Consider the following 13,179-nt stretch of genomic DNA (forward strand, 5'->3'; position numbering starts at 1 on the left):
TTGAAACTTATAAGTGTGAAATTAATAATTTTAAATTATTAAATTTTAAATTAATAATTTATACATACTAAATAAATTTTTTAAAGATAAGTACTCCCTCCGGTCCATAATTAATAATTTTTTTTACCTTTTTATTAAGTGACTTTTTATATAACAAGAAGGAATTAACTTTGTTTTTTCAAGATCTACCCTTATTTACATATTCCAATGTATCAAGTTAACAATATGCAAATTTTAATTATGGGTAATTTTGTCAAAATACCTATTTTTTTAGGAGTTACTATTTTATTAAAGGATATGCCAAAGGTCAAAAGGTCATTTATTATGGATCGAAGGGAGTATGAAATTTGAATCAAAGCTACTGAATTCGACTAAGTCTGTATCTTATATACTAGCTCCGCCCCAGACACGTGGTATGAAGTAGAAGGTGTAGTAAATGAGACAAAGATGGGTAGTGAATGCTGGTACTGAATGCTATTATGGTGCAATTCCAACCTTGTAATTTGGTCACTTGTGTTAATGCTGTGTCGGTTTGTTTCAACATTGTTGTTGTTGTTGAAAACAGTTTCTCCACCTCTTCAGGTAAGGGTAAGGTCTCCGTACACATAATTTTCCTAGACTCTATCTATGAGATTATACTGAATTTATTATTGTTGTTGTTGGTTTGTTTCAACATTGTAATTTGGTCACTTGTGTTAATGCTTGTAAATAATTTTTCTATTACGGAAAAAGAAAGATAACATATTCTTAGCCAAGAATATAGTGAGATGGAAGAAATCTGTCCCCTTTTTGGGTTCGACCCCTAGGAACAAAGTCCAAACAAGGATTAGCTTCTTACTTCTCGAGCAATAGTTCCACGATCCCGACCATCAACCGAAGGATGTTTTCTTCTCTGCCCTCTCCTCTTCAAAGGCCAAGGGGGCTTTGGTAGCTTTTCGCCAATGGATTACTTAGCAGACTTAGGTTGATGCGTGATAAGCCATTTTTCCCTATTTTCATGGAGATTCCTGGATCGGAACCCTTAAGTGTATCGTACACGATCCGAATTTGAATTCATCGGGCTAGCAAATTTTGAATACAAGATAGTTAAGAGAGAAATAACTTAAAGAGAGCTCTGAAATTTTTCTATTTTCTTTTAGTGTTTTTTTTTTGGAAAATTCCCCAGGAAACCCTCAGGCGTCACGCTTTAGGTGTGCACTGGGTAATCTACTCAGTGCACAATAGCTTGTAAATCACATAGGAGATGTAAATTACATTAGGTAAACCCAATGCGATAAGCTCTGATTGAAAAGACTATTTGTGAGAGAAATCGATCCCCGATCTCCCATGTGGGAAGCCACTCGTCCAACTAATTTGTGAAAAAAATAGGAGAGACAAAATTGCAACCATTAAAGAAACGATAAGGACTCCGGTCTTAAAGCATCTTTTATAGTATTAATTACAGAAGTTACTAGCCTATGATTATTCCACGTGTTATTACCTATATAACTAAACAAACAAGAAAAAACATAACCTACATCCAAATCTTGACTCACTCCATATTTTCATTATTTCTCCAAAAAATAATGTCCAATTATCATGTTGCTGTTCTAGCATTCCCTTTTGCAACACATGCTGGCCTTTTACATGGACTTGTCCAAAGGCTAGCAAATACATTACCTAATGTAACATTCACATTTTTCAACACCTCCAAATCAAATTCTTTAATTTTCTCCAATCAAACCGATCCACATTGTACTAATCTTAACCCCTTCGATATCTCCGATGGCGTACCCGAGGGATACGCGATCGGAGAAGGAGGAATCGAGGAGCTTATAGGGTTATTTTTTAAATCCGCGAAAAATAATTTTCAGAATGCTATATCAGCTGCTGAGGATGAAACGGGAAAAAAAATTACGTGCGTTATCGCGGATGCGTTTATATGGTTTTCCGGTGAGATTGCGGAGGAATTAGGCGTTGATTGGATTCCTGTTTGGACTTCTGCGGCAGGATCACTGTCTGTTCATATTTACACTGATTTTATTAGAGAAAATGTTGGGGTTCAAGGTATTTTTTCTTTTTGTTGTTGTAGTAAATAAATGAATACATTAAATAAAAGTAAATAATAAATTATGGAGAAAAAATATAGAAACATGTTATTGATTTGACTTTAATCTTTTCATGTAAATACTAAACTTTGGATAAGTGGTTATTTAAAATTGTATCTAAAGATTTGGACAAATGAAGAAAAAAGATTAGGTGAAGAAAATACTTAACGAGGAGAAACATATAGAGTCGCTTTTGTTATGATGGAGAGATAAGTACTTCTTCATCCTTAACTAAAAGTCCCGGTTTCGATCTGTAGGTATATATTTGCGTTTGTTATGAAGCACTTTACCCCTATTGGACTTTTTGGTGCATATTCGGATTTAATCGATCTCTAATGTGCGTACTGGACACTCAGATGGAAAATCAAAAAAACTTAAATTCTCTCCTATTATTTATAATATGACCTTTCCTATAGATTTCAATGGTGAGTAGTTTCATTACTGTAAGAATTTTAAATAGTTTTAGCATAGTGAAGAATGGTGAACATCTAACGTAAGGATTAGATCGACACGAGAAGTATTACATAATGATTATTGTAAGAGAAACTTATATGAGACTGAGACATAATTATCGTTAAAGAATAGTGAACATCTAATGTATGGATTAGATCGACGCGAAAAGTATTACATGATGATTATTGCAAGAGAAACTTGTATGAGATTGAGACATAATTATCGTTGTTGTAGTCGTTTATTTATTAATTAAGTGTTGCATTTAATGTATAACAGGAATTGCTGGACGTGAAGATGAAATGTTAACATTCATTCCTGGATTTTCTGAATTAAGGCTTGGTGATTTGCCTAGTGGAGTTATATTTGGAGATTTAAAATCACCATTTTCTCAAATGCTTCACAAAATGGGCAAAACCATAACAAAAGCCAATGCCTTACCAATAAATTCCTTTGAAGAATTAGACCCTCCAATTGTTGAAAATCTCAAATTCAAATTCAATAATTTTCTCAATGTTGGTCCTTTTAACTTAACCTCCCCACCACCCTCAGCAAATATTATAGACAAAAATGGTTGTATTGAATGGCTAGATAATCAAGAACCAAATTCTGTGGCTTATATTGGATTTGGCACAGTAGCAACACCACCACCTAATGAGTTAAAATCTATGGCTGAAGCACTTGAAGAAAGTAAGACACCTTTTCTTTGGTCAATTAAAGATGATTTTATATCACATTTTCCAAAAGAATTTTTGGAAAATACAAGTGAGTATGGTAAAATTGTAACATGGGCCCCACAAGTACAAGTTCTTGAACATAGTTCAATTGGGGTTTTTATAAATCATAGTGGATGGAATTCTGTGTTGGAAAGTATAGCTTCTGGTGTGCCAATAATTTGTAGGCCATTTTTTGGAGACCATCATTTGAATTCTTGGATGGTTGAAAAAGTGTGGAAAATTGGAGTGAAAATTGAAGGTGGGGTTTTTACTAAAAGTGGTACAATGGTTGCACTTGACTTGGTTTTATCAAAAAATAGAGAGAAATTGAAGCAACAAATTGGTATATATAAAGATCTTGCTCTCAAGGCTGTTGGACCAAGTGGGAGTTCAACTGAAAATTTCAAGAAATTGGTTGAGATTATCACCTCTAGCAATTGAAATTATCCCCTTGAAAGGAAATCCAATGATTTATTACTATGTGTTTGTAATAAATTAATTCCATTTTAGTTTTTCATTTACTATCTTTAATGGATCATCAATACTGATCCGTGTGACATTGTTTTCCTTTCTTTGGAATCCCTGACCTTCTAATCATACGACAACTCGCTTATATTTTCATTTCATTCGGGACATAAAGCATATCCCCCTTCCAACGTTCCCCTAGCGGGGGAATTATCAATAGCGATTGGTGCATGCCTACCATCTCTTCTCACAAAAGATTTTTCATCCCGTCTTTGAAAGTTTTGCAATATACATTGCCCAAGAAGAGTTGTTTGGGTGCACCCATGCATTGATAGTCGGATCAAATGAAGGTCGAAGGACCATTTGATTCACGCTTCTAGTCTTGGAAATGAGTTCTTAAACTCCCCTAGTTGCATTAGCAGTCTTAGCACTTTATCGTTGGTTCCAGACTCTCCTTCATTGCCTTGCCTCATTGCTTCAAATACTTGTGTACAAAGCTATGCTTGATTTCCATGAGTTTTCTTACTTTTGTTTGTAAACAACATATATGGACTAACTATTGCCAAGAATTTTTTTTGTTTTTTTCTTTTTATTTTACAAATGTAGATCTTCAAAAGGACCCTGTTTGGGATGTGGAAATTGGAATGTATGAGTCAAAAGAGGAGAGAAAATAATGAGATAAAGCAGAGAAAGTGGCCTAGCCACTGCCTAAACCTTTTTGGTTTTAATAAATTAATATAAAGTATACATTTATGGTATTTTTGGCCAACAATATTTGATTCCAAACTTTAAAATATATTCTTATTTGAGCCACATTCACAGGGTTCAAGTTGATATAAGAATATGTCTCCAAATCTTTGTATATATTAACAAATGTGCCTCTCCAGTTGTGGAATCCGTAAGGAATACACTTTAAGAGCCCGTTTGGACATAAGAATTTTTTTCATTTTGTCTAAAAAAAGTTTTACTTTTTTCGCAATCGGTGTTTGGTCGTAAAATTTCTATTTTTCACTTGAAAATGTATTTTGGAAATTTTCGAAAATTTGAAAAACTCCAAAAAGCTATTTTTCAAAAATTTTACTCAAATCACTCACAAAATTTTAAAAATAACCCAAAATTATATTTATGTCCAAATACAACTCTAAATTTCAAATATCATTTTCACTTGAAAAAAAATTTCACCCTGTTTTGGAATTTTACAATTTTTATGTCCAAACACCCACTAAAAATACTTGAATATATTATAGGCAGTTACATGTATTTATCTTTTAGGGTATCTGATATTATAAAAATTATTTTAAACTATTAGTGAATAGAAGTTAAACCGGAATAAGAAGTGTCAATAAAAAAGATTTTAACATTTATACAAACGGTGTAGAAATATTTTTTTTTTGCCTATCGAGTCACCCAAAAACTGCTACATCTAACTGTATATAACAAGTGGAATTAGTACATGAAAAATAAGGAAGAAAACTTATCACAACAAGTCAAATTACAAGATAATACAGACTCCTATATAACCACAAAAATGTCTATGCCGTGTTTTACATAAACTTCAAAAGTTTTCTTTATATAATTTTGTGACCAATTAAATACCGCCACATAAATTATGACAGAGAGAGTAATTCTTCCCATGTGGTGAGATATTCCCGGATATTCCATGTGATAGAATATCTTATGAGATTAGCTATTCCGCCTTTTATATGGGATAGCTACTCCCATCATTTTAGTTAATCTCAAACTTTTTTTCCATAATTATTATTCTTATACCATGTACCAAACGAAAAGGAGCCGTTTGATAGGATGTATTAGATAAAATAATGCATGTATTAGCTTTGTGTATTAATAATATCTTATTTAGTACACTTTTTGAACCTATGTATTAGTTATGCAAGCATTCGTTATACACCTGATTTGATATTATCATATGCATAACTAATGCATAGAAAACTATGGTATTAACAATGTAATAGGTTTTAATGCACGCATTAGTTTAGTTAAAGACAAAATTGCCTTTCAGAATTTATGTTTGATTAAAATATGCTATTATATTTTCCCGCTATTTATATCTATACTCCGTTAATTTCTTCATTGTAAATTTATAAATCTGTAATCTGTTACTATGTATTAGAATGCACTTGTAATAAACTCATTTTCCCTTTATTTTTTTAATTGAGACTTTCTTTACCTAATAATCTAAGAAAGTGAGAAATAAAATTATATCCTTAGTAGAAAATAAATATTTAGCATATTTTTTTTTTATAAATAAATATTTAGTTCTATACTACAACATAGGTAGACAAATCAAATAATTTTTTAAAACCTTTTTCATATAAAAATATTCCTCAACAAATATTTTTTTTAAGAGATAAAGTGATGGTCCGGTTATGAGGGTATTTTTATAAACAAAAAATTCTTTTAGAAATTATGCAATGCTTTAATATATCAAACCAAATAATGGATAAGAAATGTGTCACAATAACTAATGCTAGCATAACTAATACCAGGGCAGACTAAATTATTCCTGGTTTATAATCTCAAGACTAATTTATACCACATGAGAGGTGCGATAAAATAATCCCAATTTTGACGGGATAAGGTGAGATAAAATGTGATATTCTGAATTAAGTCTGGGATTAAATTTCTACCGTGTTTGGTTGATAGTATAAATTTATCCTTATCCTAGAATAAACTTACACCACCAACCAAATATCGTATAAATTTAATCTCACATCTTATCAACTAATCAAATAATAAGTGTGTAAGTTAAGGCTAACCCTTGGGTTGTTTCATTTAATTTCTTTTAAAATCTTGATGTTCCAAGACATGCACAATGGACAAGATCTTCTTTTGCTTTTTGATTCCCCTTCCCATTTTGTATTAGAATAATTTAATGGACAAAGATTTGTTTCTTGGACCATGACTACCATTACACTGTGCACATATTTGCTTTGAGGAGGGAAGTTTTGAGATAGAAAATGGATACACAAAATCTTGAGTGCCCATTGATTGTAGAAACTGTAAAGGAAGAGTGTAAGAAGAGGAGAAGAAATGATGAAATATTGGTAGAAGTGAAGAAGCTGTTGGTATTAGCAGGGCCTCTTATGTCAGTCAATTTTTCACTATTTGCCTTACAGGTTATATCTGTAATGTTTGTGGGACATCTTGGAGAGTTAGCTCTTTCTGGTGCTTCTATGGCTACTTCCTTTGCCTCTGTCACTGGTCTCAGCTTGTTGGTGAGTCTTGATTTTTTATTTTTTTTCCTTTAGTGTTGTCAAGAATTTCTTGGATACTATTTGTGCATTGATTCATCTTATATCCAATGGTAGTGTGCAAATGAAAGTTTTACACAAGTAGTACAATTTAACCTGTGTTATAAGAGTGTAAATATCTTTTATAATGTTTGTCTGGCGGTTCCTTTTAAGTCGATGGTCTATCGGAAACAGCCTCTCTATCCTCACAACGTAGGAGTAAGTTCTGGTACACACAACCCTCCCCAGATCCCACTTGTAGAATTACACTGGGTTTGTTGTTGTTGTTGTTGTTGTTGTTGTTATTGTTTTTATGGTGGAACCAAGAATTTTGTTAAGAAAATACTAGAATGGCATAATTGGCATTTTAACTAGTATCCGAAGTAACTTTTGAAACCCCTTTTATCACTACACTAACATTTTTTCTTGTATCAAGAAGATTCAACAGTTTATATATAACCAAAGAATTCTATATTTACCCTATTTGCATCGTATAGTTTTTGACGAAGGGCCCTTCCCTCTTACTAGCTTCACCCCTGATTGTTAGCGTCTAGAAATTAAACCCTTTTGTGTAGTCGAATAAAGTTCTGCAATAGTTCCTTAATGTGATTCTATAGCATTAGACAAGTAGAGAACTAAGAAAAAAACAAAGGTCAAGAAATGGTCAAAATGTTTGATTTCCTTAATGCTCGAAGTGCTTGAAGAAGTACCTGTTTCACTAGTTAAAGCTCATGATTACTATATTATCTGTTATTAGATGGTTGTTTGATAAATGCTACATGGACTTTTCATTTACCTTAATGTACTCCGTCGAACAAGGTTAGTGAGAGCACTTTGTAGATCCTTCAAAATACATTAAAAAGTGAATGTTCTTGCACGAGATGCCTTTTTTTCTTTAATAATAGTTGTTTCTGTGTCAATTTGCACGTACCTCGACTAATCAACATAGCAGACTGCTACAGTCTGCAAACATGTGTTAAGAGATCCTGCCTGCCAAATATGGGCTAACACTGAGTGTTGTAGATAGTATTCAAACCTGGAATATCCATGTTGTCACTCCTACGTGTCTACCCCCGAGCCATCCCCTTGGAGACATGTAGGATAGATTTTTGATTTACTAGAAACTTTACGTGCACCCGCGCCTGATACATATGTTACCATTTTTCATGTGGGATAGGTTTTGATTTGTTATTGGAGTTAATAAAAGTTACCTCTGTAGTTTTTGGTTCCAACTTAAAGGGTGGTTTTATCATCTCTACATTTCAAACTGTATCTTGCTTGGCAGATGGGAATGGCAAATGCATTGGACACTTTATGTGGGCAATCATATGGCGCAAAGCAGTATCATATGCTTGGTATCCATATGCAAAGGGCAATGTTTGTCCTATTACTGGCCAGTGTTCCGCTTGCCTGCATTTGGAGTAATGCAGAACACATTCTTGTATTATTGGGACAAGATCCGGAAATAGCAGCTGAAGCAGGAAGTTATGCGCGATATATGATTCCAACGATCTTTGCCTATGGATTTCTCCAGTGTCAAATCAGATTTCTACAAGCCCAAAACATAGTGCTACCGATGATGTTCAGTACTGGAATAACAACTTTGCTGCATTTATTCAGTTGTTGGATTCTGGTATTTAAATCTGGCCTAGGCAACAAAGGTGCTGCTCTGGCTAATGCGATATCCTACTGGATTAATTTCTTGTTGCTAGCTGTATATGTCAGAATATCCCCGTCCTGCAAAAGCACGTGGACCGGATTATCAAACGAGGCATTTCAAGATACTTGGCAATATATAAGACTTGCTATTCCTTCAGCTGCTATGTTCTGGTAGTATTCTTAGTCTATGTATACACATTTAGTAGCAGCAGATGTAATATATAATCAACGGGTTCAACTGAAACCAGCACTTTTGCAAGTATAGATATAAAGTTTGATTTCATCAAATTTAAATCTTTGATCCGTCTTTGATATTCACCGTTTACAAAATGATCAAATGAATTAAAACATTTTACTTCTACTGACACAGCTTAGAGATTTGGTCTTACGAAATAATGGTTCTGTTGTCTGGACTTCTTCCAAATCCGAAGCTAGAGACGTCAGTTCTTTCCATCAGGTTGAACTTCACAAACATGCTAATATTATTCTGAAATCTTATTTCATCAATAAGTTAATAATTTTTGAGATATTTCAGTCTTAATACATGTTGGATGGTGTATATGATACCTCTAGGACTAAGTGGTGCCACGAGGTGAGTCGCTAACATCTTTAAACCTCGTTCAGATACATTTTCCTTCATATACATGCTTCTTCACTAGTTTGTACACGCTGTGTTTTTCCTCAGCGTAAGAGTTTCGAATGAACTAGGCGCTGGACGACCTCAAGCAGCTCGTTTAGCAGCTTGCACTGCGGTATTCTTGGTTGCTACAGAAGGCATTGTTGCAGCAATAATTTTGATTTCGGTTCGTAAACTGTGGGGCTATTGTTATAGCACTGAGGAAGAAGTAGTGGGATATGTAGCAGAAATGCTAATCTTGATAGCAGGATCCCACTTCTTAGATGGTATTCAGTCTGTACTTTCAGGTTTGTCCAAACTTTGAATACAAAGTTTTCCATTGCTATGTTTCTTGGTTTGTTAAAGAAACTTTAGGCCATATCAGATATTAGACAAATCGAAATTGAGAAGCAGTTTTTCAGTTACTCCGCTTAGATATAAGAGGCGGATCCATGATTTAAATTTGATGGATTCAACCTTTAGAATTCTTACTGTCGAACCTATTATACTTCTGAGGTTATGGTTAATTATCTTTTGAAATTTTAGTGATTTTTCACATGTAGATCTATTACGCGTTGAAAATGCTGAGTTCAGTTGAACCATGAACCAGTCGAGTATATGCTATATCCGCCTATTATATGCTACATCCGCCACTGTTAGACATATAGACAATATTACTTCAATATATTCCTAAGATGCTAGTATCTCTTTGAAGGACAAAATTCAGTAAAATGACTAGATGAGCTTATCGCGTACCAAAATTCAGGTACTGCAAGAGGATGTGGCTGGCAAAATATAGGGGCAGCAGTTAACTTAGGAGCTTATTACCTTTTCGGAATACCTGCTGGTGTTGTATTAGCTTTTGTCTACCATTTTGGTGGAAAGGTATTCCCTCAAGCTTCTCATTTCTTGGTATTTCTGGCTTTGGAACTAGTCGAAAAACTTATGATATGGTTTTTTCAGGGACTTTGGTTGGGAATCAATCTTGCCGTCTTTGCACAAGCTCTACTTCTTTTAATAGTTACTCTGTGCACAAATTGGGAAAAAGAGGTAAATTTGTGTTTTCATATGACCCTCAGGCAACTTTGTTAAGATTCTTTGAATCCTGTTACAGGTTAAAGATTAAGCTGTTAGAGAGATCACATTTGTTATTATTTCAACATAGATCACCAATTTTTTATTTCCTTGAGTTGTATGAAATATAGTAATAATGCAAGTCTTCTATGAGTTTGTAGGCAAAGAAGGCAGTTGATAGGGTGACTCCAGAGCTAACATAGAAGAAAATGCAGAATGACATTTGACATGTAGAGGAAGAGTTAACATCCAAACAATATGGCAAGATTCTCACAAGTTCATCTAACTTTTCTTGGTATACATGATTTTTTTTTGTAGTGTGTGTGTGGGGGGGGGGGGGGGATGGGAAGGACTAATTTGATATTGGAAAATCCATCAGACAGGATACCAATTTAAAAGAGTTTTTCTTTTTCTTTTGATATTTGAAGCTTATGTAATTGTATTGAATTCATTGTTCAATAATGTTATCCACCATACTAGTGTTCAAAGATTTATGTGTTAAGAACAACTACACACCTCTAGGTTAAAACTTAAAACAAATTAAGGGAAAATGCATAAGTATCCCCTTAAACTAATACTGAAGTTCCAACTACACACCTCATTTTTGCGGGGATCCTATCACCCGCTGAACTTTTTTAAAACGGAATAAATATCACCCTGAAACTAGATAACCAAATTTTTGGCAGGCAGTATGATACATGCACTGCCATGTGTTTATTTCGTAATTTTTGAAAAAATTTCTCATGGTTTTAGCTGGAAAAGAAGAGAAGAAAAATGAAGAGAGTGATTTTTTTTTAACTATAACAGAAAATTACAAAAATAATATTTTGTCACTTTTTTGTGTCTCACTCTCCCAAAGAGAGTGGAACACAATCTCTTGGGCTACCTCAAACTTTAGGGGGTTAATAATTCTACTATTATATAGTTCAGAGGGGTGATAGGACCCTCACAAAGATAAGGTGTGTAGTTAGAACTTTGATCGGTACAGGGAAGTACTTATGCTTTTTCCCAACAAATAAATATAAAGTCGAAATTTATGTCATTTTTGGCCAAGCCTATTTGACTCCACTTTCAACTATATTTTGGGATAAGACACTATTAATCCAGAACTATCCTCGAAGTTGCTACAAAATACCTTATTTTTGCGGGGGTTGTATTATTCCCCTAAACTTTTTTCTATAATTCTTTGCATCGTTATGTTGAGAAGTGATTCAAAAATGTTTGACCAAGTCTTTAGGATTTTATTAGTTGGTTTCCTTTATTTAAGTAAGTTTAGATATTCATTAGCTTTAGTGGATAAGTGGATTAGTGGAGCTAGATTTTAGTATTTTCAGTTTCTTGGTAAGCCTATTTATAGGCAGTTATTTTACATTTCGTTGCATCAGAAATACAAGAATTACAGTAGCTTTTCATCTTTTTTGCTCTATTTTTTGTTTACTTTCTCCTTATAATTCTTTTCTTATCCAACAAATCTGGTATCGGAGCCCGGTTCTTTTCAAAATTGGGTGAGTATTTGAGTGAAACTAGAGAGAAAGTGTGAGAGCAAAAGAAAAATGGTCGTGAATGGTATTTCATCATCTTCACAACCACTCATTCCAATTTTTACTGGTGAAAAGTATGAGTTTTGGAGTATCAAAATGAAAACTCTTTTCAAATCACAAGGAGTTTGGGAGCTGGTGGAAGTAGGGTTTGTGGATCAAGCAAGCTCTAACAAAGAGGTGAAAAAATTGAAAGAAATCAAAAAGAAGGATGCCAAAGCACTGTGTTTCATTCAACAAGCAGTCCATGACACAATCTTTTCAAGAATTGCAGCAGCAACTGCGTCTTCGCAGGCATGGAAGATTTTGGAGAAGGAATTTCAAGGTTCAGCTAAAGTAATTACAGTAAAATTGCAGACTTACCGTTGTAAATTTGTAACTCTTTTTTTGAAAAGTAATGAATCTGTTCAAACTTATTTGTCTAGAGTTTCTTCTCTTGTTAATCAAATAAAGTCTTATGGTGAAGACATATTTGAAGAAATTGTTGTTGCAAAAGTTTTAAGGAGTCTTACTCCAAAGTTTGAACATGTTGTTATTGCGATTGAGGAATCTCATGACTTATCTGATTATTCTTTTGATGAACTAATGAGTTCTTTGCAAGCTCATGAAGAAAGGCTCCTAAGGTTACATGAAAAAAATGAAGAAAAGGCATTTCAGGTGAAGGGAGAGTCCGCCCATCAGAAAGATAAGTCAGAAAATTTTTCTAATCGTGGTCGTGGCAGGGGTGGTTTTCGAGAAGAGGTCGAGATAGAGGAGGATCAAATGAAGAGAAGCAAAATACGATATTTTTGTGCAATTACTGCAGAAAGCTAGGTCATAACGAAGCTTATTGTTGGCAAAAGCAAAAGGATGAAAATAACCAAGCAAGTTTCGCAGAAAAAAATGACGATGAGAGTAAGTTGTTTATGGCCTTTTATTGTGAAAAAGAAATTCTAACGATGTTTGGATTTTGGACAGTGGATGTTCCAATCATATGTTTGGAACAAGATCATTGTTCAAAGAACTTGATGAGTCCAAAAAATCAGACGTGAGGCTAGGAGACAACAAGAAGATCCAAGTTGAAGGCAGAGGTACTGTTAGCACTAGAACCAGCCAAGGTAATGCTAAAATATTAGAAGATGTGATATTTGTTCCTAGTCTATCTCATAATTTGCCTAGCATTGGGCAGTTAATGGTTAGCGGATACTCGATTTCTTTTGATGATGGTTTTTGCACTATTAGAAGTAAGAAATCTGGACAAACCATTGCTACAGTTCCAATGACTAACAACAAAATATTTCCTTTAGAAGTTTCAATGGTCGAGAAATGTGCTATGGTTGCTAG

General features: G+C 33.9%; 3 protein-coding genes across 3 annotated transcripts; all 3 read left to right on the forward strand.

Moving 5' to 3' along the window:
• The first annotated feature begins 1,513 nt into the window (after window positions 1-1,513).
• LOC104245263 (kaempferol 3-O-beta-D-galactosyltransferase-like) lies at window positions 1,514-3,799 on the forward strand. Its single transcript, XM_009800850.2, has 2 exons — window positions 1,514-2,046; window positions 2,817-3,799. The coding sequence occupies exons 1-2, from the start codon at window positions 1,566-1,568 to the stop codon at window positions 3,692-3,694; spliced, it is 1,359 nt and encodes a 452-aa protein (XP_009799152.1). The 5' UTR covers window positions 1,514-1,565; the 3' UTR covers window positions 3,695-3,799.
• A 2,643-nt stretch (window positions 3,800-6,442) lies between these two features.
• LOC104245261 (protein DETOXIFICATION 16-like) lies at window positions 6,443-10,806 on the forward strand. The gene is made up of 8 exons (XM_009800847.2): window positions 6,443-6,954; window positions 8,255-8,799; window positions 8,999-9,085; window positions 9,164-9,220; window positions 9,314-9,552; window positions 10,011-10,129; window positions 10,208-10,294; window positions 10,480-10,806. The coding sequence occupies exons 1-8, from the start codon at window positions 6,697-6,699 to the stop codon at window positions 10,519-10,521; spliced, it is 1,434 nt and encodes a 477-aa protein (XP_009799149.1). The 5' UTR covers window positions 6,443-6,696; the 3' UTR covers window positions 10,522-10,806.
• A 1,065-nt stretch (window positions 10,807-11,871) lies between these two features.
• Window positions 11,872-12,669, forward strand: LOC138882217 (uncharacterized). The gene has a single exon (XM_070162712.1). The coding sequence runs from the start codon at window positions 11,872-11,874 to the stop codon at window positions 12,667-12,669; it is 798 nt and encodes a 265-aa protein (XP_070018813.1).
• Window positions 12,670-13,179: the final 510 nt, after the last annotated feature.

Source organism: Nicotiana sylvestris, chromosome 11, assembly GCF_000393655.2.
Source record: "Nicotiana sylvestris chromosome 11, ASM39365v2, whole genome shotgun sequence".
In the NCBI taxonomy this organism is placed as follows: domain Eukaryota; kingdom Viridiplantae; phylum Streptophyta; class Magnoliopsida; order Solanales; family Solanaceae; genus Nicotiana; species Nicotiana sylvestris.